This window comes from Mytilus edulis, chromosome 1 (genome assembly GCF_963676685.1).
Source record: "Mytilus edulis chromosome 1, xbMytEdul2.2, whole genome shotgun sequence".
Lineage (NCBI taxonomy): Eukaryota > Metazoa > Mollusca > Bivalvia > Mytilida > Mytilidae > Mytilus > Mytilus edulis.
Genome location: NC_092344.1, coordinates 2,533,024 through 2,560,992, shown reverse-complemented (window position 1 = coordinate 2,560,992; position 27,969 = coordinate 2,533,024). Strand labels below are relative to the sequence as shown.

Here is a 27,969-nt window from a genome sequence, read left to right as displayed (position 1 = left end):
TACCTACTTCTCTAATTTCAAATACATTTCACATAATAATGTTAATGGTGGAATGAAACCATATTACTTACACCATTGTAATTTAGTAAGATCTAAGTTATAGAAATAAAAGTAATACCAATTTTTGTTGTTGATCTGATGGGCTGCTGTTTTGATAATGTAGCTCTTTAATCCATCTAGGGGGGATTTGATCCATCATTAAACATGACCATAGACAGAATAATCTATCTCTTGGGTTTTGACTTTATCTCAAAAACTCGGGCAGTAAGAGCAAATCTGACACAGGTTGAATTAATGATCATTAATCAGCAAGTCAAGATTTATCACTTGTAGAATTAAAAAATGAGTGGCTGCCTCCTGAAATGTTTTTTTTTTAAATTTTGTTCAAGTGTTATGCTTGCATCTCCAAAACTTGAGCAGTAAGACATATATAAAAGTGATCAGCCTGCCAAATTCTATCTCCTGCAGAATTTTCAGAAAAATCTATTGCCCTTGACAAGAAATATCTGGTGTTTTTGGACATATTTTGCAGTTTTTGGTTATTATCTTGAAAACTATCACAGCTAGAGAGAAACTTCAGCAGTAAAAGATAAGTTCTACCAACAAGTCAACTTGGAAGAAATATTTGAATTGCTCCTTTAAGGAGTTACTGCCCTTGAAAGACATATTCTACTCATTTTGATGTAACCCTTTTTCAAACATTAGCTGACACAAACAGCCTACATGTTACCAAACCTTATACATTGGTGTTTATTAGGGTATCTGCTTTTTAAATAACAGGGATTTGATTCATTATCAAACATGGACGATGATGCAAACAATAAGACAGGGGTCAGTTACACGACAGGTGCCACATGTGGAGCAGGATCTGCTTACCCTTCAGGAGCACCTGAGATCACCCCTAGTTTTTGGTGGGGTTCGTGTTGTTTATTCTTTAGTTTTCTATGTTGTGTCATGTGTACTATTGTTTGTCATTTTCATTTTTAGCCATGACGGTGTCAGTTTATTATCGATTTATGAGTTTGACTGTCCCACTGGTATCTTTCGTCCCTCTTTTATAGTTGATGTATGAAATGATAGTTAGGTGTACATGTCTGACTGACACGTTTGATCTGACTTTGACCTCAATGTCATGGCCCGTTTAACAATGGTTTTTTTTAATAGGTTAGGCAACCGAGAAAATATAATGGAATTTCGCGACCGGGTGACATTTTTCAAAATTTTTCCTTGTGTTATATTATGGTATATAGGAATTTTTTTTCTCAGACAATTTTTTGTGCCTGTGTCCTATATCGTCTGCAGAATTTTCATAAAAATCTGACAGTTAATTAAGGAGTTATTAACACTGAACTTATTAGCAATTGAATTGAAGAGATTCTGAGTCTTTCTTATGTGGCATTGTCAGAAAAAACGGACAATCTATGGTGGTGTTGTTCTATGAAACGTAATTATCCGGCTTATAGATTTTCCAGATTTTGGTTTATATGTTAAACACTCAGTTGAATAGATTGAGATACATTTTAACAATGAAAATGTTAAGACAGCAAGATCTACATAAGTAAACTTGGCAAAATTCGTCAAATGAGCACTCATAGAATAAATACATTGGCGGATCCACGGTACCTCCTTTTAAAAATGGCTGGATCCGCCCCTGAAATAGTTGTTTTCCCCTTTAAATGACTCCTTCTTCTTTCGTAATAAGTAAAGAAAAATTCTGCCACGATGTATGCACAATTTTTATTAGGAATCTAGTAGATATTAACAAGAATCTTTCCATACTAAAAAATATTAATCTACAAGTAAGTTAACATTGACGAATCGGCTATTGACCTCTGATAGGTCATGACGGGTGTCACATGTGGAGCAGGATCTGTATAACTTTTTGTTTTGTTTTACTGAGGTTCCGTGTTGCTCTGTCTTTAGTTTTCTGTGTTGTGTTACCTAAATTGTTTTGTCTGTTGGTGGTTTTTTTTATCTCCTTTTGTAGCCGCATGCATGGCGTTGTCATATAAAAATAACAAAAATGCGGTACATGTATAATTGTCAATGAGACTACTCTCCTCCCCCAGAAGCTAGAAATTAATGACCGGACGGCCTTCAACAATGTGCAAAACTCATACCACATAGTGAGCTATATTAAAGGCCTCAAAAAGATAAATATTTAAAACAATTCAAACGAGAAAACTAACGGAATGATGTTAAAAACAATGAACGAAATACAAATATGATGTACAGCAACAATCAAAAACCACTGAATTACAGACGCCTAATTAAAAGAAAAGAAGATGTGGTATGATTGCCAATGAGGCAACTCTCCACTAGAGACCAAAATTACACAGAAATATACACCTACAGGTCACCGTACGGCCTTCAACAATGAGCAAAGCCCATACCGCATAGTCAGCTATAGTCAGCTATAAAAGACCCCGAAATGACAATGTAAAACAATTCAAACGAGAAAACTAACTTATTTATGTACAACAAGGAACGAAAAAAATATGTAACACATAAACAAACGACAACTACTGAATTGCAGGCTCCTGACGTGGGACAGGCACATACATAATGTGGCGGGGTTAAACATGTTTATCAATAGCGGGATACCAACCATCCCCTAACCGGGGACAGTGATATAACAGTAAAACATAAGAACGAACTATAAAAATCGGTTGAAAAAGGCTTCACTCATCAGCTGGACAAAAATATAAGTGGACTAAAACTGGAAAATTAACAATAAGGACAGTTATTGCCGTTTAAATTTGATTTATTTAAAGTAAACTCATTGGGGTAAATTTTAGCAGTATATTGAGAAAATTCTTGATTATTTAACTAAAAAATATCATCAAGATAACGGTAAGTGTTGTTGAATTTATCAATAAAATGCAATTTCGACGGGTCTTTTAGTCATAAACTGTGATTCATAACAGTATAGAAACAAGTCTTCTATTAAAGGTTCGCAATTAGTGCCCATAGGGATACCTACAACCTATAGATAAACTTTGTTGCCGAAACGTACATACATTTATCAAGGAGAAAATGAACAGCTTCAATTATCTCATCACACCTCCAGTAAATATATCTAGCATATTTCCCTTTCTCATTAAAGAAGAAGGCTTTCATTTTAAAATGGTGACGTTCCTTTGTCAACATCCTATGGTGTTTATATATCTTAACTTGTACGATTCGCTCGTGTTTGTTATAACGTATTAGATTTTAGCGAGAGAAATTTATGTATTACTGAAAATTATTACACCAGGATTTTCGATATCACAAACTAGTCAAAACATTTACTAAATTTTATCATCGGTATAAGGAAATAATTCGTAAATATAACTCAACATGCAGACATATTATACGTTCAGGTAATTCACTTCCAATCTTTTATGGTAATATTCTTTACAAAGCACAACAATGTCAGTATTCACCCCAAAAGCTTATAAAACCGTTAAACATACTTATTAAAGAAGGGGTATAGTTACGATACTGTTGTCAGGTCATTGTAGATTGCATATTTTGGCTTTAATATTGATTCACTTATCAGCTTATAGGTTCTTTGCATCAGAACTAAACACATTTATTTAAAAAAAACAGTTGTTGGCATGACACGGGTTATGTTCTTCTCATATATTTTATGATAGTATGATACTAAACCCCTAACGGGAGGGATTGTGCCTGATATTCATATGATGAAAACATTATCTTTCAATCAGTTTAATTGAGGTCTGGAGCTGGCATGTCAGTAACTGCTAGTAGTCTGTTGTATTTTATGTATTATTGTCATTTTGTTTATTTTATTTGTTACCTCTTCTGACATCAGACTCGGACTTCTCTTGAACTGAATTTTACCGTGCGTATTATTGTGCGTTTACTTTTCTACATTGGTTAGAGGTATAGGGGAAGGGTTGAGATCTAAAAAAACATGTTTTACCCCGCCGCATTTTTGCGCCTGTCCTAAGTCAGGATCGAGCTACTGGCCTTTATTAGTCATGTATGATTTTTTATTTTAGTTTCTTGTGAATAATTTGGAGTTTAGTATGACGTCCATTATCACTGCACTAGTACATGTGTATATATAATTGTTTAATAGGGGCCAGCTCAAGGACGCCGCCGGGTGCAGGAGTTTCTCGCTGCATTGAAGACCTATTGGTGACCTTCTGTTGTTGTCTGTTCTATGGTCGGGTTGTTGTCGTCTCTTTGACACATTCCCCATTTCCATCAGTCTCAATTTTATTAAACATGTTAGTGGGCCTCCATCATAGGACACAATTCACCGTGGTGTAACAGTACAACATATGAACAAATTATAAAAATCTGTTGAAAAGGATTGAACTCATCAGATCCACGCAAAGCAGAAAAACCAGCAACAAAAACACAGACGACCGAACGTGGTATTTATTCAAATTTTAAGATATCTCCTAAAATATATAAGATATCTTATATAATTTAATTTTTAAAAGATATCTTGTATATTATATGAGTGAGATATCTTTAATGTAATATAAGATATCTCATAAATTTCATAAGATATCTTATATAATTTAATTTTCATAAGATATCTTGTATATTATTATATGAGTGAGATATCTTTAATGTAATATAAGATATCTCATAAATTTCATAAGATATCTTTTATACTTTATAAGATATTTTCTAAAATTTATAAGATATCTTCTATACTTTATAAGATATCCTCTAAAATTTATAAGATATCTTCTAAAATATATAAGATATCTCCTAAAATATCTTCAAAAAAACATAATCTACAGTATTAAAAAATTCATGTAATTATTGAAAAAAATCAGTACGTTAAATTTTTATCGTGAGAATATGAGAACTCATTAAAACATTACAGAATACAAGTTGTTTAAAGAACAGGGAGTGTCATAAAATTAAAAGAATATTAAAGTTAAGGAGCCTCCCGAACATCAAGTCACACTATTATGCAAGACCATATAAACTGTATATAATTTGACTGGACACCGTTTAGAGTTATCTCTCTTGGACAGTTTGAATTGCACCTGTAGAAAAACTTGTTTCACTGTTAAGGTGAGGTGATCTTGCTTACTTTAGTCATATGCACAGTGGTCACACATGGTGCATAAACTGCTAACCTTAATGAAGGTAATCAAAATAATATGCAACCTGCCACGCCCCCTAAAACGCCCTGTTTTAGATACGATTTTCCAGGGACATGTCTGGATATAATTTCCACCTGTTCAACAACTTGTTAACAACGTCAGCAGTGGCGGATCCAGAACTTTTTATCAAGGGGGTGAGTGGGGGGGGGGGGGGGTGGGGGGGGGGGGGGTGCCACTACTGACATCCAAGGAGGGGCCCTCTCTAGTCATGCTTCAATGATTCCCTATATAATCAACCAAATCCCCCATCTGTTGGTTCGTCTCGAAATTAGTTTCCATTGGTATGCCTCAACCCATTATTATGAAACTAAGTCACAATGCTTACACCATCCAACACAATGCAGGATTGAATTCAGGTGGCATCACTTTAATGAACATTCTCTATAAACATGATAAATGGATAAATTGCAAATAATTATGCAGTTTCTGCAATCTAACTCTATTTTGCCTCAACGAAATGTTATTGAACTATGTTAGACAATGCTTATAACCACCAAACTCAGGTCAAATGTGAATTTAGATGGGGACACTTGCACTTTTCTGGAGTTATGTCCCTTTTTAAAGATAAAAAATCCTAAATTTGCTGTTTCAGTACTGTCAAAAATAGAATTTAAGGAATAGACTAGAAAATTTTATTTTAAGTAGGGTCACATGAAACACTACTAACATAAGCTCTGAAGAGTCTTTGTTGACGTTAATTACAATAACAACACATACAATATTACCATGATTACATATATAATATATTGTCTATTGTGTATGTAAACAATACAAAGACAGCTATATTGCATAAGCAAAAAGTTCATATATATAAAAGCATGCACAAGTTAAGCACTAATCTAGATTATAAGCACCTTCAAAGCAGATGAATAAATAAGCTAAACTAGTTCTAAAAGTTGCATGGAAAAAATAAAAAAAAAGGATGTATATATGTCTTTGAGCACATTAACCATGTTTACATGTACTTTAGGGTGTTTCATGTCTGCCTGTCTGGTAATTCGAGGATCGAAAATAGGTTAATTATTGACAATCATGGTGCACAAAATTTGAGCTATACCATCATGACCATGATACAATCAAATGAATTACAAAATAAAGCACTGTGTGAGTAAATGATTAGAATAATTAAAGAACATTTAAACTAAAAACATGAATACACATTCACTCAAAGTAACATGAGATTATAAACTATTTCATTGACTAAATAAAGTTATTTTTGGTGCCACTGTGACCTGGAGAAATTAACATAATGAAAATTTGTACAGTCCTAGGTCTATGGGAGACAACTCCTGATCGATTTTATTAGATATATATATATCTTTTTTTCAATTTTCAATTTTTTTCAAACTACATTGATTTTCTAAGAGTTTGTTTCGTTCTTCAAAAAGGGAGTGAAATAAATTAGATAAGTTTGAAGTAACAAATAAATCATCAGATAACCTTGAAATTTGTTTGAATTTAGAATTTAAATTAGACAGATGTTGAGATGTAGCATCTTTTAGAACAGGACATTTTAAAAGAAAATGTATATATAAGTCTTCAACTGCGTTCTGACATAGCTTACACTTTTTGTCTTCAGCTTTAATACCAATATACCTCCTCTTTCGATTTCAAGATCATGACGGCTATTGTCCATTTGACTTCTATATATTTGCAGAAAAAAATTCTTAAAAATTCATTTTTATAAATTAATATTTTTTTCCTTGATGTATGTTAATATATGATATGTACGAACTCTAACTATTAATTTCATAATTTTGGGTCAATAATTAAAAGAGTTTCCCATTAGGTCTCTATGTTAATTTTAATTTTTGAAGTGTTGATTACCTGATGGAGTAAGTATAAGTAATCACTGTAATGTAACGGTCTTCCAAACAAAACAAAAACAACATACATGTGCTTTTAATGTTTGTTTATTTGTACCATGTGACTTTGCATATTTAAATATTAACATGACCTCTACTGACCATCAACCAAACTTAGATTTCATGTCATGTGATTGTAATAATTGTTCTATCTATGATAAGAAAGTGCAATTTCCATTTTCTGTTAAAAAAAATATTAGATATAGTATAAACTACATGTAGTAAAATAGTACTGTATAGGGAAAGGATATGCAAATGAATATTGTTTTATATTTTTACCTTCATATGTTATGTTAGTGGACATGAGTAATGACAGAATTTACCAACTATAAAAACATTTTTTTTTATTTTCCTAAATTGTTTGCTTCCAAGATGTGCATATTGCACATTAATAAATAAATGAATGTATATTAACTTAAATCTGTTTTTTAAGTATCCAGAGCGTCTTTGTATTGTTATACAACTCACCATGATAAAAGCATGAAAAGCTTTTGTATAGTAAGTTAGCTTATATAATGATATAAAATCAATAATCAAAACTATATATATAGTGATGATCATTTTCAGTGGTGTCCTTTGATTTTCAAATCGGTATAGTCACATGATACAAATAAACAAACATTAAAAGCACATGTTTGTTGTTTTTGTTTTGGTTTGAAGGCCGTTACACTACTTATACTTACTCCATCAGGTAATCAACACTTCAAAAAATAAAATTAACATAGAGACCTAATGGGAAACTTTTTTAATTATTGACCAAAAATTATGAAATTAATAGTCAGAGTTCGTATATACCATATATCAACATACATCAAGGAAAAAATTATTGATTTATAAAAATGAATTTTTAAGAATTTTTTTCTGCAAATATATAGAAGTCAAATGAACAATAGTTCTAAATCTTGTAATTGTTTACCTGTCTTTTTTTGAATTTTTATTGTTAAATATGGTTCAAACATGGAAATATTTTTAAGGAGTAGGTTCAGTAAGGCCACTTTTTGGCCCCAAAATATAGCAGTTTTACAAAATGTTAAGATGTAAACTTTTGGTTATTCATTGGAAAGTAAAATGCTTCTGCTACATAAATATAGGCTGTTTTTGACAATACAATGCACATATATCCGGTACCAGCAACATTAAGTCATGCTAAATTACTGAAATCTTCACAATTTTAGCATTTTAGTTAAATTTTAGACGGTTTCCATCTTGAATGAAAGTGGCCTCATTTGTGTTCATTCTTAATATTGAAATGTAAGTTGTATTTTATGATAATACATAACATATATAAAGGTTGTGGATGAACACAGATCATTTTTGACAAAAACCATCTGAAAAGTGACATTTTTGGGCATATTTGATAGATTTTTCATATTTAAGCTAGAATCAGAGCGTTTTTAATGAGTAAATCAGTTAAAATCTTTCACATAAACTTATTGAATCAACTGAAATAGACACTTATGTGTTTAAAAAGTGTCTAAAATAATTCGTCAGATGAACTTGAAATTTGAGGCCAAAATCGGCACCTTACCTGACCTAAATCCTTTTCTGTAAGTTCTTAATTTATTGCAGGACTGTATATTGATACACTTCCCAGAATTGCTTTCTAAACTAGCTACCCAACTTTCTTTAAATTTAATTGTTGTACTTTTATTAATATGTGGTTTCGTTTAAAGTTTGACTGGTTAACAAATAGATAGTCTAAAGTTTAAGAATTTAAGGTTTGTCCATAGACTGGGATAGATTTATTGACTTTCTTAGAATAATATCATTTTAAAGATGGATCCAATATTTGATCATATTAATAATAACATAATAAAGTCAAAGGGAGGGAACCTAGTTCCCCTTTACATACATGACATACGCTAGTGAACCTAGTTCCTCTTTACATACATGACATACGCTAGTGAACCTAGTTCCCCTCTACATACATGACATACGCTAGTGAACCTAGTTCCCCTCTACATACATGACATACGCTAGTGAACCTAGTTCCCCTCTACATACATGACATACGCTAGTGAACCTAGTTCCCCTCTACATACATGACATACGCTAGTGAACCTAGTTCCCCTCTACATACATGACATACGCTAGTGAACCTAGTTCCCCTCTACATACATGACATACGCTAGTGAACCTAGTTCCCCTCTACATACATGACATACGCTAGTGAACCTAGTTCCCCTCTACATACATGACATACGCTAGTGAACCTAGTTCCCCTCTACATACATGACATACGCTAGTGAACCTAGTTCCCCTCTACATACATGACATACGCTAGTGAACCTAGTTCCCCTCTACATACATGACATACGCTAGTGAACCTAGTTCCCCTCTACATACATAACATACGCTAGTGAACCTAGTTCCCCTCTACATACATAACATACATGACATACATGACATACACTATTTGATGGTTTTATATTACCTCCAAGTGAAAATTTACAAAGCTTAGTATGAATTTTCTCTAGAACAAGATAATCAGTTTCTTTTGATATAAAGTTATCCATTTGACTTTGTTTCTTATGTGGTATATAACCCTAAACTTCAGATCCATACAACAAGATGGGTCAGATTGTATGGTTATAGATGTGTAATAAAGTACAAGGTTTTGGACTTTCCACTGAAAAGGTCTTCCTTAATTTAAAATAAGCTTTCATTCCTTTGTTGTTAAGTCTTTCTTTGCTATTTGGAATCTCCCAGATGCTGACAAATTTATTCCTAAGTATGTGTAGTTCTGTATACATTCTAAAGTCTGGTATTTTTATGTCTTCCTGGTTTGTTTGATAGAAAATTAATAGGTAAGCTCCCCTTAAATGGTAATTTGTTTTTATTCCCCAAGGGTATCACCAGCCCAGCAGTCATCACTTCTGTGTTGACATGAATTATTATTGATATGGCATTATGCATTAAATGAATGTTATGGTCATCATGAATAAAGAATTAACTTTTTACCAAACTTATTTTTGAAATACTAAGGCTTTTCTACCTCAGGAAAAGATTACCTTAGCTGCATTTTGCAAAACTTTTAGGGATTTTTGGTCCTCAATGCTCTTCAACCTCATACTTTATTTGGCCTTTTTAGCTCATCTGGCCCGAAGGGCCATGTGAGCTTTTCTTATCACTTTGCGTCCATCGTCCGGCGTCATCTGTTAACTTTTACAAAAATCTTCTCCTCTGAAACTACAGTGCCAAATTGAACCAAACTTGGCCACAATCATTATTGGGGTATCTAGTTTAAAAAATGTGTCCCTTGACCCGGCCAACCAACCAAGATGGCCGCCATGGCTAAAAATAGAACATAGAGGTAAAATGAAGTTTTTGGCTTATAACTCAAAAACCAAAGCATTTATTTAGAGCAAATCTGACATGGGAGTAAAATTGTTTATCAGGTCAAGATCTATCTGCCCTGAAATTTTCAGATGAATTGGACAACCTGTTGTCGGGTTGCTGCCTAATTTTGCTGTTTTTGTTTATCTTGAATATTATTATAGATAGAGATAAACTGTAAACTGCAATAATGTTCAGCAAAGTAAGATTTACAAACAAGTCAACATGACCAAAATGGTCAGTTGACCCCTTTAGGAGTTATTGCCCTTTATAGTCAATTTTCAACCATTTTTCGTAAATCTTAGTAATCTTTTACAAAAATCTTTTCCTCTGAAACTACTGGGCCAAATTAATCCAAACTTGGCCACAATCATCTTTGGGGTATCTAGTTTACAAAATGTGTCCAATGACCTGGTCACCCAACCAAGATGGCAGCCATGGCTAAAAATAGAACATAGGGGTAAAATGCAGTTTTTGGCTTATAACTGAAAACCAAAGCATTTAGAGCAAATCTGACAAGGGTAAAAATGTTTATCAGGTCATAATCAATCTGCCCTGAAATTTTAGATGAATCAGACAACCCGTTGTTGGGTTGCTGCTCCTGAATTGGTAATTTTAAGAAAATTTTGCTGTTTTTGTTATTATCTTGAATATTTTTATAGATAGAGATAAACTGTAAACAGCAATAATGTACAGCAAAGTAAGATCTAAAATTAAGTCAACATGACCAAAATGGTCAATTGACCCCCTTAGGAGTTATTGTCCTTTATAGTCAATTTTTAACAATTTTCATAAAATTTGTAAATTTTTACTAACATTTTCCACTGAAACTACTGAGCCAAGTTCATTATAGATATAGATAATTGTAAGCAGCAAGAATGTTCAGTAAAGTAAGATGTACAAACACATCACCATCACCAAAACACAATTATGTCATGATTCCATCTACTTCCTTTGTTTAATATTCGCATAGACCAAGGTGTGCGACACAGGCTCTTAAGAGCCTTTAGTTTACTTTTTTGAGGGTCATTGATGATTTTTAAGATGAAACATGTGTCTGAAGCACATACAAAATAATATCTTAAAATACCTGAGCAGGAAAAGCAAACGAGTGTTCCACACCAATATTCATTTTAAACTTAAATCAATATGATCAATGTAATCTTCATTGGTTTTTGTTTTCCAAGTTTTCAACACTGCCTGATTCTAAAGCAGATTGGCAACATTTTGAGTTTATTTAATGATCACCAGTAAGCATGGTAAGAGCACTTCTGGGATTAAATTATTCTATGAATGCAGATCTGAAGATCTGAAGAGATTTAACTTTTTGTTGTTTCCAACTTTAATGAGAGTAGAATAATGCAAAATGTAAAACATGAATTTATATGAGAAGTTTATTGTATGAGAAGTATATTTATAGATAAAGCTCCAGTTCTATACTTACATCTAGATTGGAAGCCTTGTATGAGAAGTATATTAGATAAAGCTCCAGTTCTATACATACATCTAGATTGGAAGCCTTGTATGAGAAGTATATTAGATAAAGCTCCAGTTCTATACTTACATCTAGATTGGAAGCCTTGTATGAGAAGTATATTAGATAAAGCTCCAGTTCTATACTTACATCTAGATTGGAAGCCTTGTATGAGAAGTATATTAGATAAAGCTCCAGTTCTATACTTACATCTAGATTGGAAGCCTTGTATGAGAAGTATATTAGATAAAGCTCCAGTTCTATACTTACATCTAGAATGGAAGCCTTGTATGAGAAGTATATTAGATAAAGCTCCAGTTCTATACTTACATCTAGATTGGAAGCCTTGTATGAGAAGTATATTAGATAAAGCTCCAGTTCTATACTTACATCTAGATTGGAAGCCTTGTATGAGAAGTATATTAGATAAAGCTCCAGTTCTATACTTACATCTAGAATGGAAGCCTTGTATGAGAAGTATATTAGATAAAGCTTCAGTTCTATACTTACATCTAGATTGGAAGCCTTGTATGAGAAGTATATTAGATAAAGCTCCAGTTCTATACTTACATCTAGAATGGAAGCCTTGTATGAGAAGTATATTAGATAAAGCTCCAGTTCTATACTTACATCTAGATTGGAAGCCTTGTATGAGAAGTATATTAGATAAAGCTCCAGTTCTATACTTACATCTAGATTGGAAGCCTTGTATGAGAAGTATATTAGATAAAGCTCCAGTTCTATACATACATCTAGAATGGAAGCCTTGTATGAGAAGTATATTAGATAAAGCTCCAGTTCTATACTTACATCTAGATTGGAAGCCTTGTATGAGAAGTATATTAGATAAAGCTCCAGTTCTATACTTACATCTAGATTGGAAGCCTTGTATGAGAAGTATATTAGATAAAGCTCCAGTTCTATACTTACATCTAGATTGGAAGCCTTGTATGAGAAGTATATTAGATAAAGCTCCAGTTCTATACATACATCTAGAATGGAAGCCTTGTATGAGAAGTATATTAGATAAAGCTCCAGTTCTATACTTACATCTAGAATGGAAGCCTTGTATGAGAAGTATATTAGATAAAGCTCCAGTTCTATACTTACATCTAGATTGGAAGCCTTGTATGAGAAGTATATTAGATAAAGCTCCAGTTCTATACATACATCTAGAATGGAAGCCTTGTATGAGAAGTATATTAGATAAAGCTCCAGTTCTATACTTACATCTAGATTGGAAGCCTTGTATGAGAAGTATATTAGATAAAGCTCCAGTTCTATACTTACATCTAGAATGGAAGTCTTGTATGAGAAGTATATTAGATAAAGCTCCAGTTCTATACTTACATCTAGATTGGAAGCCTTGTATGAGAAGTATATTAGATAAAGCTCCAGTTCTATACTTACATCTAGATTGGAAGCCTTGTATGAGAAGTATATTAGATAAAGCTCCAGTTCTATACTTACATCTAGATTGGAAGCCTTGTATGAGAAGTATATTAGATAAAGCTCCAGTTCTATACTTACATCTAGATTGGAAGCCTTGTATGAGAAGTATATTAGATAAAGCTCCAGTTCTATACTTACATCTAGATTGGAAGCCTTGTATGAGAAGTATATTAGATAAAGCTCCAGTTCTATACTTACATCTAGAATGGAAGCCTTGTATGAGAAGTATATTAGATAAAGCTTCAGTTCTATACTTACATCTAGATTGGAAGCCTTGTATGAGAAGTATATTAGATAAAGCTCCAGTTCTATACTTACATCTAGATTGGAAGCCTTGTATGAGAAGTATATTAGATAAAGCTCCAGTTCTATACATACATCTAGAATGGAAGCCTTGTATGAGAAGTATATTAGATAAAGCTCCAGTTCTATACTTACATCTAGATTGGAAGCCTTGTATGAGAAGTATATTAGATAAAGCTCCAGTTCTATACTTACATCTAGATTGGAAGCCTTGTATGAGAAGTATATTAGATAAAGCTCCAGTTCTATACTTACATCTAGATTGGAAGCCTTGTATGAGAAGTATATTAGATAAAGCTCCAGTTCTATACTTACATCTAGATTGGAAGCCTTGTATGAGAAGTATATTAGATAAAGCTCCAGTTCTATACTTACATCTAGATTGGAAGCCTTGTATGAGAAGTATATTAGATAAAGCTCCAGTTCTATACTTACATCTAGATTGGAAGCCTTGTATGAGAAGTATATTAGATAAAGCTCCAGTTCTATACTTACATCTAGATTGGAAGCCTTGTATGAGAAGTATATTAGATAAAGCTCCAGTTCTATACTTACATCTAGATTGGAAGCCTTGTATGAGAAGTATATTAGATAAAGCTCCAGTTCTATACTTACATCTAGAATGGAAGTCTTGTATGAGAAGTATATTAGATAAAGCTCCAGTTCTATACTTACATCTAGAATGGAAGCCTTGTATGAGAAGTATATTAGATAAAGCTCCAGTTCTATACTTACATCTAGATTGGAAGCCTTGTATGAGAAGTATATTAGATAAAGCTCCAGTTCTATACTTACATCTAGATTGGAAGCCTTGTATGAGAAGTATATTAGATAAAGCTCCAGTTCTATACTTACATCTAGATTGGAAGCCTTGTATGAGAAGTATATTAGATAAAGCTCCAGTTCTATACTTACATCTAGATTGGAAGCCTTGTATGAGAAGTATATTAGATAAAGCTCCAGTTCTATACTTACATCTAGATTGGAAGCCTTGTATGAGAAGTATATTAGATAAAGCTCCAGTTCTATACTTACATCTAGATTGGAAGCCTTGTATGAGAAGTATATTAGATAAAGCTCCAGTTCTATACTTACATCTAGATTGGAAGCCTTGTATGAGAAGTATATTAGATAAAGCTCCAGTTCTATACTTACATCTAGATTGGAAGCCTTGTATGAGAAGTATATTAGATAAAGCTCCAGTTCTATACTTACATCTAGATTGGAAGCCTTGTATGAGAAGTATATTAGATAAAGCTCCAGTTCTATACTTACATCTAGATTGGAAGCCTTGTATGAGAAGTATATTAGATAAAGCTCCAGTTCTATACTTACATCTAGATTGGAAGCCTTGTATGAGAAGTATATTAGATAAAGCTCCAGTTCTATACTTACATCTAGAATGGAAGTCTTGTATGAGAAGTATATTAGATAAAGCTCCAGTTCTATACTTACATCTAGAATGGAAGCCTTGTATGAGAAGTATATTAGATAAAGCTCCAGTTCTATACTTACATCTAGATTGGAAGCCTTGTATGAGAAGTATATTAGATAAAGCTCCAGTTCTATACTTACATCTAGATTGGAAGCCTTGTATGAGAAGTATATTAGATAAAGCTCCAGTTCTATACATACATCTAGAATGGAAGCCTTGTATGAGAAGTATATTAGATAAAGCTCCAGTTCTATACATACATCTAGAATGGAAGCCTTGTATGAGAAGTATATTAGATAAAGCTCCAGTTCTATACTTACATCTAGATTGGAAGCCTTGTATGAGAAGTATATTAGATAAAGCTCCAGTTCTATACTTACATCTAGATTGGAAGCCTTGTATGAGAAGTATATTAGATAAAGCTCCAGTTCTATACTTACATCTAGATTGGAAGCCTTGTATGAGAAGTATATTAGATAAAGCTCCAGTTCTATACTTACATCTAGAATGGAAGCCTTGTATGAGAAGTATATTAGATAAAGCTCCAGTTCTATACTTACATCTAGATTGGAAGCCTTGTATGAGAAGTATATTAGATAAAGCTCCAGTTCTATACTTACATCTAGATTGGAAGCCTTGTATGAGAAGTATATTAGATAAAGCTCCAGTTCTATACTTACATCTAGATTGGAAGCCTTGTATGAGAAGTATATTAGATAAAGCTCCAGTTCTATACTTACATCTAGATTGGAAGCCTTGTATGAGAAGTATATTAGATAAAGCTCCAGTTCTATACTTACATCTAGATTGGAAGCCTTGTATGAGAAGTATATTAGATAAAGCTCCAGTTCTATACTTACATCTAGATTGGAAGCCTTGTATGAGAAGTATATTAGATAAAGCTCCAGTTCTATACATACATCTAGATTGGAAGCCTTGTATGAGAAGTATATTAGATAAAGCTCCAGTTCTATACTTACATCTAGATTGGAAGCCTTGTATGAGAAGTATATTAGATAAAGCTCCAGTTCTATACTTACATCTAGATTGGAAGCCTTGTATGAGAAGTATATTAGATAAAGCTCCAGTTCTATACTTACATCTAGATTGGAAGCCTTGTATGAGAAGTATATTAGATAAAGCTCCAGTTCTATACTTACATCTAGATTGGAAGCCTTGTATGAGAAGTATATTAGATAAAGCTCCAGTTCTATACATACATCTAGAATGGAAGCCTTGTATGAGAAGTATATTAGATAAAGCTCCAGTTCTATACTTACATCTAGATTGGAAGCCTTGTATGAGAAGTATATTAGATAAAGCTCCAGTTCTATACATACATCTAGAATGGAAGCCTTGTATGAGAAGTATATTAGATAAAGCTCCAGTTCTATACTTACATCTAGAATGGAAGCCTTGTATGAGAAGTATATTAGATAAAGCTCCAGTTCTATACTTACATCTAGATTGGAAGCCTTGTATGAGAAGTATATTAGATAAAGCTCCAGTTCTATACTTACATCTAGATTGGAAGCCTTGTATGAGAAGTATATTAGATAAAGCTCCAGTTCTATACTTACATCTAGAATGGAAGCCTTGTATGAGAAGTATATTAGATAAAGCTCCAGTTCTATACTTACATCTAGATTGGAAGCCTTGTATGAGAAGTATATTAGATAAAGCTCCAGTTCTATACTTACATCTAGATTGGAAGCCTTGTATGAGAAGTATATTAGATAAAGCTCCAGTTCTATACATACATCTAGATTGGAAGCCTTGTATGAGAAGTATATTAGATAAAGCTCCAGTTCTATACATACATCTAGATTGGAAGCCTTGTATGAGAAGTATATTAGATAAAGCTCCAGTTCTATACTTACATCTAGATTGGAAGCCTTGTATGAGAAGTATATTAGATAAAGCTCCAGTTCTATACTTACATCTAGATTGGAAGCCTTGTATGAGAAGTATATTAGATAAAGCTCCAGTTCTATACTTACATCTAGATTGGAAGCCTTGTATGAGAAGTATATTAGATAAAGCTCCAGTTCTATACTTACATCTAGAATGGAAGCCTTGTATGAGAAGTATATTAGATAAAGCTCCAGTTCTATACATACATCTAGAATGGAAGCCTTGTATGAGAAGTATATTAGATAAAGCTCCAGTTCTATACTTACATCTAGATTGGAAGCCTTGTATGAGAAGTATATTAGATAAAGCTCCAGTTCTATACTTACATCTAGATTGGAAGCCTTGTATGAGAAGTATATTAGATAAAGCTCCAGTTCTATACATACATCTAGATTGGAAGCCTTGTATGAGAAGTATATTAGATAAAGCTCCAGTTCTATACATACATCTAGATTGGAAGCCTTGTATGAGAAGTATATTAGATAAAGCTCCAGTTCTATACATACATCTAGATTGGAAGCCTTGTATGAGAAGTATATTAGATAAAGCTCCAGTTCTATACATACATCTAGATTGGAAGCCTTGTATGAGAAGTATATTAGATAAAGCTCCAGTTCTATACTTACATCTAGATTGGAAGCCTTGTATGAGAAGTATATTAGATAAAGCTCCAGTTCTATACTTACATCTAGATTGGAAGCCTTGTATGAGAAGTATATTAGATAAAGCTTCAGTTCTATACATACATCTAGATTGGAAGCCTTGTATGAGAAGTATATTAGATAAAGCTCCAGTTCTATACATACATCTAGATTGGAAGCCTTGTATGAGAAGTATATTAGATAAAGCTCCAGTTCTATACTTACATCTAGATTGGAAGCCTTGTATGAGAAGTATATTAGATAAAGCTCCAGTTCTATACATACATCTAGATTGGAAGCCTTGTATGAGAAGTATATTAGATAAAGCTCCAGTTCTATACTTACATCTAGATTGGAAGCCTTGTATGAGAAGTATATTAGATAAAGCTCCAGTTCTATACTTACATCTAGATTGGAAGCCTTGTATGAGAAGTATATTAGATAAAGCTCCAGTTCTATACTTACATCTAGATTGGAAGCCTTGTATGAGAAGTATATTAGATAAAGCTCCAGTTCTATACATACATCTAGAATGGAAGCCTTGTATGAGAAGTATATTAGATAAAGCTCCAGTTCTATACATACATCTAGATTGGAAGCCTTGTATGAGAAGTATATTAGATAAAGCTCCAGTTCTATACATACATCTAGATTGGAAGCCTTGTATGAGAAGTATATTAGATAAAGCTCCAGTTCTATACATACATCTAGATTGGAAGCCTTGTATGAGAAGTATATTAGATAAAGCTCCAGTTCTATACTTACATCTAGATTGGAAGCCTTGTATGAGAAGTATATTAGATAAAGCTCCAGTTCTATACATACATCTAGATTGGAAGCCTTGTATGAGAAGTATATTAGATAAAGCTCCAGTTCTATACTTACATCTAGATTGGAAGCCTTGTATGAGAAGTATATTAGATAAAGCTCCAGTTCTATACTTACATCTAGATTGGAAGCCTTGTATGAGAAGTATATTAGATAAAGCTCCAGTTCTATACATACATCTAGAATGGAAGCCTTGTATGAGAAGTATATTAGATAAAGCTCCAGTTCTATACTTACATCTAGATTGGAAGCCTTGTATGAGAAGTATATTAGATAAAGCTCCAGTTCTATACTTACATCTAGATTGGAAGCCTTGTATGAGAAGTATATTAGATAAAGCTCCAGTTCTATACTTACATCTAGATTGGAAGCCTTGTATGAGAAGTATATTAGATAAAGCTCCAGTTCTATACTTACATCTAGATTGGAAGCCTTGTATGAGAAGTATATTAGATAAAGCTCCAGTTCTATACTTACATCTAGATTGGAAGCCTTGTATGAGAAGTATATTAGATAAAGCTCCAGTTCTATACTTACATCTAGATTGGAAGCCTTGTATGAGAAGTATATTAGATAAAGCTCCAGTTCTATACTTACATCTAGATTGGAAGCCTTGTATGAGAAGTATATTAGATAAAGCTCCAGTTCTATACTTACATCTAGATTGGAAGCCTTGTATGAGAAGTATATTAGATAAAGCTCCAGTTCTATACTTACATCTAGATTGGAAGCCTTGTATGAGAAGTATATTAGATAAAGCTCCAGTTCTATACATACATCTAGATTGGAAGCCTTGTATGAGAAGTATATTAGATAAAGCTTCAGTTCTATACATACATCTAGATTGGAAGCCTTGTATGAGAAGTATATTAGATAAAGCTCCAGTTCTATACATACATCTAGATTGGAAGCCTTGTATGAGAAGTATATTAGATAAAGCTCCAGTTCTATACTTACATCTAGATTGGAAGCCTTGTATGAGAAGTATATTAGATAAAGCTCCAGTTCTATACTTACATCTAGATTGGAAGCCTTGTATGAGAAGTATATTAGATAAAGCTCCAGTTCTATACTTACATCTAGATTGGAAGCCTTGTATGAGAAGTATATTAGATAAAGCTCCAGTTCTATACTTACATCTAGATTGGAAGCCTTGTATGAGAAGTATATTAGATAAAGCTCCAGTTCTATACATACATCTAGATTGGAAGCCTTGTATGAGAAGTATATTAGATAAAGCTTCAGTTCTATACTTACATTTAGATTGGAAGCCTTGAAATGGCCTCCAGGATCATGATTATATTCTGAACCTTTATAAATAGATTTTGTTTTGCAGTTTCTAGGTTTGAGATTGTAATTGATTCCAAATTTGAGATTCATAAGACATTTATAAGTCATTATAGGTGAAATTAATGAGTTGAAAGTCTCTACCATTTTCTCACTCCAATAAATATGGTAATTTTGATTTTAAGGCACAGCATGCCTTGCATGCTTTATCAGCAAGATTTTCGGCTGCTATATTTATTTTTCCTTTATTGTTTTTTTATTTTCTGTAGCAGATTCTTGTGGTTGCTGACCTGAATAAAAATTAAAACCATTTTTACCAACAAGTATTAGAGATCTATTTTTGTATAGATAGTGATGTGCGCAGTACATTCTATTGAAATAGAAAGTGTTGTGCGATGCATAGAACATTATAATACAGAATAATTACATTAGATGTATGTTTCATTATAAAACGTTATTCTGATTGGCTAACTGCACATTACGTTTTATTCCTTAAGCAATTGCATTACACAATAAAACTTATCATTCATGATGACACGAGGTCCCATAATAAAGTGCACAGGTATTAATTAGATAAAAACTTGATGTAAATCGTGTTTTCATGATCCTAGCTAAAAATGAGGGGGGATAAGAGGGGTTCTGATCCCGAAATCCCGGGCTTATAAACACGAAATCCTGATCTCCCGAATTTAAATAAATTCAAATCCCGACATCCCGAAATTCAAAAAAAGAATTCCCGGATCCCGACAGGGTCAACCCGAAATCACGAGCTTAAAAACACCCAATCCCGGGGTCCCGATAAAGGTCCTATCCCTCCTCAAAAATGTAATTATAAGTATTGAATGCTTCTTTTTGTAACTTCATAGGGTTGTACATGTTGTAAAAGCGTTGACTCTGTGCACATTTTTAGAATGAATCGCTTCTGTGCTTCATTAAAAATGTACCTCGGTCAACGCTTTTACACCCCAATAAAGTTACAAAAAGAAGCATTCAGTTCTTAAATAAACATGAAATTTATTAAAAATTTCAAGCACAAGAAATTATGCAAATTCCATATTTAAAAATAATTCGTAGGTGAAATAATAGCCTGTTATTGGCACATCTCATTTACATGGAGATTTTTCATAGTTCATTGACTTTGAATATTTGCATAACTTATGAAACACGTTAAAGTATTTTCAAAATTTGCATAATCAAAATTACAAAAAGGCGAGACATATCACTGTGATAACAGTTTATTTACTTTGAAATATACATAATAGCCTGTATCGCTCTGTATCAATAGTTTAGGTGTTATATGAATGTGATGTAAAATACTGTACTATGTTGTAAAGATTTTATGGGTTAAATGTTTATGTCCCATGTGTATGGTCCTAATTTGGAAAATAAAATATCTTTATCTTTTTCTGTATTTACATGATTTAGGTTTGAATACATATAAAATAATACAGTTAGATGTGTTTTTATTTAGTATAATCTATTATTCAATTATATTTATGTCATTTCACTTTAAATCACTTTTTGTGTGGTGATGTAATTTAAAATGGGCTCCTGTCTGTGAGTCAGTTGGGTGGATATGCTTCCTTACATGGACTGTGTTAACTTTGAATCTCTCAGCTGTGAAGTGATAAATTATCATAAATTTTCAAAACATGAAACTTTAAATTACTATAATAAAAATTACTGTTTAACCATGATGACTGTGTTAAACTTTTACTATAACTGTCCTACATATATACTAAATTGTTTTTACATAATAAATAGAATATAACAGTAGGATAATCTTATACAATATTATTAGTATGTTATCTGTTTAAATGTATAAATCAATGAACATTTAAGGATATTTAAAAATGTCTTGGGATGGTTTTAATGAGTGGGTGGCCGGTAACAAAGTGATATTATCCTTAAACAAACCTAAAATGAACAGACATCGTACATTATAAAGTAAATATAGGTAAGAATTTCTACAATAATTATACATGTGCTGTTGAATAAGATGTTAATTACTGAAACAGAAAAAAGGGGATCTATGTCACAAGTGTCTTTGGTCCAATAATAAATAGTTAAAATTATATCTATAATTTTATTGCTGTTCTTGTTGTATAACTTTATAAAATTAAAGGACTGTGATTTTTTTCTCTCGATAAATTCCAACATGAAAATACTGGTTTTCAAATAACACACATTAGCCTATCAAATTAAATTCCTATTAAGGATAAACTAACTGTTATATCCATAGACAGTCAACTGTAATAAAACTAGAATTAAGTTAAGAATGTTGACAATTAAGTCAATTTTTATGCCTAACTTTCAGTACATAGTAAACATTTTTCAAGCTGAACAACAAGAAGTTGACAAGATAATTTTGTATAAGTGATAACAAGCGTGAATCAGAAAAGCTGAGAGACATTTGTACATACAGACGAGGCTTCAGGCCCTACGTTAAAAATGAAATATATCTAAATACAAAAGATTAATAACTTTCCAACTTCAGAGGCAAACATTAATGGACAAGTCCATCTATTGGAGGGGTAAGGAAAGGGTCTATACACATTTTATTTGGTCATTAATGATTGGAAGATGATTCTTAAATCTTTAAAAAATGTTATGAATTGAGTTTATTTAAAAGTGTTGGAATATTTATAAGTATTAATTCATTTTTTGCATGTAATTTTAAAAGTTTGTGAGATAATCCTGGGGAGATAATCTTTGTGATTGACAAGCCAGGCGTATATTTCTCCCATCATCAGTTACAGTAATGAGAAATCACGAATAGTTTAGTCAGTATCAACCATCACAATTATCGGATTATCTCCTAATATTTCATTCATGGATAATTTGTAAAAGTTAAGAATTTATTTGTTATTGAAATGGCTGACAAGGGAGATGAAGATATTAATGCTACTCTGAACGGGAAGTAAGTTATCAAGTTTATGATCAGATGATTTTCCTGATTTTTGTCCTAAACTGTAAATAGAATTGAAAGATGACGTAAGTGCGATCTGATAATCTTTTAAGAAGAAATAATTGCACAAGAACGGGAGCATTTAAAATGATTTAATTTCAATTAGACTGCTTATAAATGGACTTTCAGTCTTCCAGTAAACATTACATACAGCATGTACAGTCGACAGCAGCTAAAGTTTTCAAACATTTATTAGCTTCTTAATCAATTTCATTATTTTATATGAATCTATTGTGTGCATTCCACTATCACACTGAAAAAATAGACAACAGCAAAAGTAGGTGAGGCTCTAGATTCTGCTGAACCCTTACAATTTTTTATATATACCATAAATACAATATGATTTTGACCTTGTAAGTTTGTCTGAATTTTAATGAACTTTCACTAAAAGTTAGCATACTACATATTGGTGTATATTAAGCTGAACATTTTTGGTTTGATATTTTGAAGGTTAATCGAAAAGGAAAGATGTTGTATTATTACAGATGGATTAAATTTCCTACCATTATGATGTATTCAATGTGAAAAATGTTTGACTAAAAGTAAATATGCATTCAAGATATAGTCCTACTTATTATAAAAATTGCTTTTAACTTGATTTCAGTAACTACCAGTATTCTTAGATCTGTAAATTATTCTTTATTAACTGTTTTTGTGGTTAGTGCCAGTTGACTAATACAGACACATTTTGGAAAGATCTAAACTTGTTCCAATTATTTCTTTAGGCACTAGTACTGGTCTCCCAAACAGAAAGTGGACAGATTAGCTACAACTGTACTAAATCAGTAACATAATCCAGACACACTGACATATAGTTTCCTATTGTATCATGTCTGTGTACATATATGCAAATGTTTGTGAATGAACTGTAAACAAAAATTGGTTACATCTTAATTTTGAGTGTTACAGTATTTTCCTTTAATACTTTAAATAAGATCATGGTCAAAAATATTTTTGTAATGAAATAAGAGCTTTATTAATGTACCAATATAACATATGATATTTTATGATAGCACTCATGGCTAGATTTTGTACTGAGGAGAACACTTTGAACCTTTGAATTGTTAACGTATAAACATCAATAACATGGACTGTAACATCAAACTGTTATGTAATGATTAATGATAACCTAATGTCACCATACAGGTGTAATAAGGTGTGGCCAGTCACAGCTCCAGGGTATGACATACAAACAATCATATTGTTAGAAGCTGTCTTTGTTACTTAGATATATACACATTGTTTTTTTACAAACAATGGCTTTAGGTTTCTGGAAGATATACATGTATTTATAATGATAGCCAACAACAAAGTTGTAGAGGCTACAAAGTTTGAAACTTTCAATTCATCTTTCATTACTTTTTAACAGGACAACCTTCTCATTTCTTTCCAAGCCCACTTTGAAGTTCTTTTGTTTGTTATTAAACAATGAAAATATTTGATTTCAGCTCATCTGAGCAATAAGGTTTGACAATAAACTCTTTAAAAACATAGATCTTTTTGCATTTATTTACAAATTCATTTTGTAAACAGTTTTAAATTCTGTTAATATGATACCAAGAGCAAGGGACAAAGACTGAAAGGTCAACCCCTCTCGCTAGTACTACAGGTAAACAGATGCCAAGGATAAAAAAATATCTTGGAGATATTTAGAAATATGATTAGTAATTATAAATTAATTCTAAAAATATTTTAGTTCTGTAAATTTTCTAGAAGGTATACTTTATACAAAATAAATTCATCAAAAAAGATACCAAGCTTGTAGTTTTGTATGACAGGCTAATGATTCGTGCACAAAAGACTCATCAGAAATTGATTTAAGATAAGAAAAGGTCAAATAAAGTGTTAAATTGAAGAGTATTGAGGACTTAAAATTCTGAGAGGTTTTTCCAAATACATAGCTAGGGTAATCTATTTCTGGGATTGAAAATTCTTAGTATTTTAAGCAATTCAAAGTTTTGTGAACAGTTACCATGGTACCATATAGCGCTTTATTTTCGCGGGATGTAAATTTTCAATTATTTTTGTGGAAAGAACAATTTAAAAAAGCACATGCAAAGGTATTGTTATGAGGCTTGAATGTGCCAAAATATTTATCACCAAAATATTTTGTATATCGTATTCAACAAAGATTGTGAACTTTTACACCCGCGAAAATAACCCACTATACAGTAATTAATAAATATTATCATATCAGTAATATTCAAGTTTATTCAAAGGTTATTCTAGATTCAGTTATATTGTTCAGTATTGCTAACAATGTGTACTACAGTATTTATAATTACAATTCTTAAGTTAGTTTCATTTTTTTTTCAGACATGATGAACCAGTAGCCAGTTCCGCTAAAGATTCCAAGGTCAAGAAAGAGAAAAAACCAACAAAAGCCAGATCTTACATTGAACAGATTAAGAAAAATTTCTTGCTTCCAACCAAAAGTAGTTCAAGTAAAACTAAGGACGGCCAGAGTTCACCAAAATCACCCACTGAAGGAAAATCAAAGTCAAAATCAAAAACAAAGAGTGCTCCTAAACCACCAAGTCCCAAGCCAGAAGCTCCTAAACCACCAAGTCCCAAACCACATGAGAAGTCAAAAGGCCAGGCACCTAGCATACCTAAAGAGACAGTAGAAACCACTGGTCATCTGACTGCTGAAATTCACAAAACCAAGGAAAAAGCACCCTTACCACCTGATAACAAACAAGATCTATGTCAACTTAGAGAAAAACCACCATTGCCAAACAAGAAATCTGAAACTAAAACACAACCTAGTTATTCAGTAGGAAGTGGAGATAACTCTGTTAATACTACAGAAAGTAAAACTTCTAATTCATGTCCAAGACGTCGGCTATTTAAATCTGATTCTAATTCCTCAAAGGACTCTATCGATTCTGAAGCTCTCATAAATGGTTCATCAGAACGTAAAACATCAGATAGAGGTTTAAGGAGGTCTGATTCAATAGAACAAGAACGAGTGAAAAAGTTAGATATCCCAGAAAACAAGTGTATTTTAGACTTAGCCATGGCAACCAGTGCAGATCAGAACAGTGAAGGTCAAGCCCAAGGACAGTTGGAATATATCTATGTCACAAACAATAAACTTAAATACATGAACCAAAACTTTGAGAAAGTCAATGCTAAAATGTATGATTATAAATGTGATGTTAAATTGAAAGTTGGTGATCAGAATTACAAAGCTCATCGTCATGTACTGTCCAATGCTAGTGATTACTTTGCCGCCATGTTCTCATGTGACATGAAAGAAAAAGACCAGGATGTTATTGAATTGAAAGAAATCAGTCCAAAAGGGTTCTCTGCCATGATGGATTATTTCTACCACGGCTACGTTACAATTGATCATGACAACGTCGAGGATGTCATTGAGGCTGCCAGGTTCTTTCACAATGATTGGCTGTTAGAATGCTGTTGTGACTTTCTTATTCGTCATTTAAGTTTAGAAAATTATACTGCTGTCATAACCCTGGCTGATAAATATTGGCTTGGAGACTTGAGATGGGATATTTTCCGATTTATTGGAGAAAACCTACCAAATTTAACTCAGCAAGAAATGTTTTATTCAAACTTATCATTGGAGCTTTTGCTGCAGTTTTTGATAGAAAATATATATGCTGAAACTTCAGAAAGGTTTCTACTAGATGTGATTCTCAACTGGGTTAATGCTAACCCTGATGAAAGAAAAGAGCATTTACTTTCACTCTTACGACAAATTCGTTTTCCACTCATGGAAATTGAAGAATTGGAAACTTTGCCTGAGGAAGTCGTTCAAAGTAGAGAAATTAAAGATGCAGTTGAAGATGCACTGAATTACAATTTAAATCTGATGGGACAATGTCTGAAAAAAGGAGAAATGTACACGCAGAGAGGTGCAAGGACAGTTATAACAGTTCTCTCATTTAGTGAAGAAGGCAATGTTCTTGTGTATCGTGACCCAGAAAAACCAGGATTTTTTGTTGAGCAGCTGGGTCCAGTAGGTCTAGATACTGTGGACTACCAAGCTTTAAGTCAAGCTAAACTAGGTAACTTCCTGTATGCTGCTGGGGGATATGACGGAACATATTCCAGTACAAACCGTGTTTTCCGATTTGATCCACGTTACAGAGATTGGACAGAAGTGGCATGTATGATTCAACCCAGAGTCTCGTTTTCAATGTGTAGTTCTGATACTCAATTGTTTGTAGCAGGGGGCGTCAATCGAGTGGAAGAAGATGAGTCCATCTTGAATTCTGTTGAAGTTTACACTGCAGAAGATAATTCATGGACAGAACTTCAGCCAGTACCAGTGAAGTGTTGTGATGCTGCCATTGTGTTCCATAAGAATTGTCTGTACATGACTGGAGGTATCAGCATTGATCCAGATGATCCTATTCCATTAAATAGCACATGGTGTCTCAATCTTGGGGATGCCAGTGGTTGGGTGCCAAAGCAGAATCTATTGACAGGAAGACAAGGTCACAGTATGATCCCATACAATGACAAGTTATTGGCGATTGGTGGATACACATCTAAAGATGAACTTATGACCTTCAAAGACTGTATAACTAATGAGATGTATGATATTGAAACCAATCAGTGGACTGAAATAGCACCAACACCAGAACATTTTGGACATTTATATCGTCACAATGCTCTCTATGGTAACAAGATTTTCGTTGTTGGATCTTCCACAGTCGTGGCCAATCTGTACGTATACGACATTGAAAGTGACACTTGGGAAGAATGTGAATCTATAGGTCCTAACATGCAGAAGTTAGCTATTCTAGATGTAGCTTATCCATATTCATAAACAAGCTTGATAATTGTTTGTGTATGGCAGTTGGAGCTTTGATATTTATGCAGACAAACAAAAAGTGTTCAGACTTGTTAATCCTGCTATGTAAGGAAAATTATTTTAAACTTGTCTGATTGTCTCCCTTTATTACATTGAAATGTAAGAGATATTTTTCCAGCTTGGCTTGGCATTTAAGTTAAGATTTTAATAAATATTTTGCAATGGTCACTGAAAGTACAAATTCACCTCCACCGATATCAGCTATTTTTTAATTACATCATTTTCATTTTTCAAAGTCATATTTGTTTTGAAACTGAAATTAATATGGGGACGAAGTCCCCAATAACAGTAGAAAATTCAATAAAAAAAAAAAATTCGGGAAAATTTCCCGAATTTTTCATTGTACTAATGAACTCAAAATCGTTCAATTTTTTTTATGTCATGTTTTGAAATCCCGGACCTGCGCAGAAATGTACAATATACTTCCTTTTTTCCGGTCTCGTTTGTATGAAACTTTGAGTAAAATATATATTTATCAGTCT

General features: G+C 32.7%; 1 protein-coding gene across 2 annotated transcripts; it reads left to right on the top strand.

The window, feature by feature from the left end:
• Nucleotides 1–22,087: 22,087 nt before the first annotated feature.
• On the top strand, nucleotides 22,088–27,747 carry LOC139521661 (kelch-like protein 36). 2 transcript variants are annotated; one of them, XM_071315167.1, is made up of 3 exons: nucleotides 22,088–22,593; nucleotides 24,958–25,160; nucleotides 25,191–27,747. In XM_071315167.1, exons 1-3 carry the CDS (start codon nucleotides 22,547–22,549, stop codon nucleotides 27,440–27,442), a joined length of 2,502 nt encoding a protein of 833 aa, XP_071171268.1. In that variant the 5' UTR covers nucleotides 22,088–22,546; the 3' UTR covers nucleotides 27,443–27,747. The 2 variants fall into 2 exon arrangements, with proteins under 2 accessions (XP_071171268.1, XP_071171261.1); XM_071315160.1 differs by having other exon boundaries at nucleotides 22,090–22,593; nucleotides 24,958–27,747.
• Nucleotides 27,748–27,969: the final 222 nt, after the last annotated feature.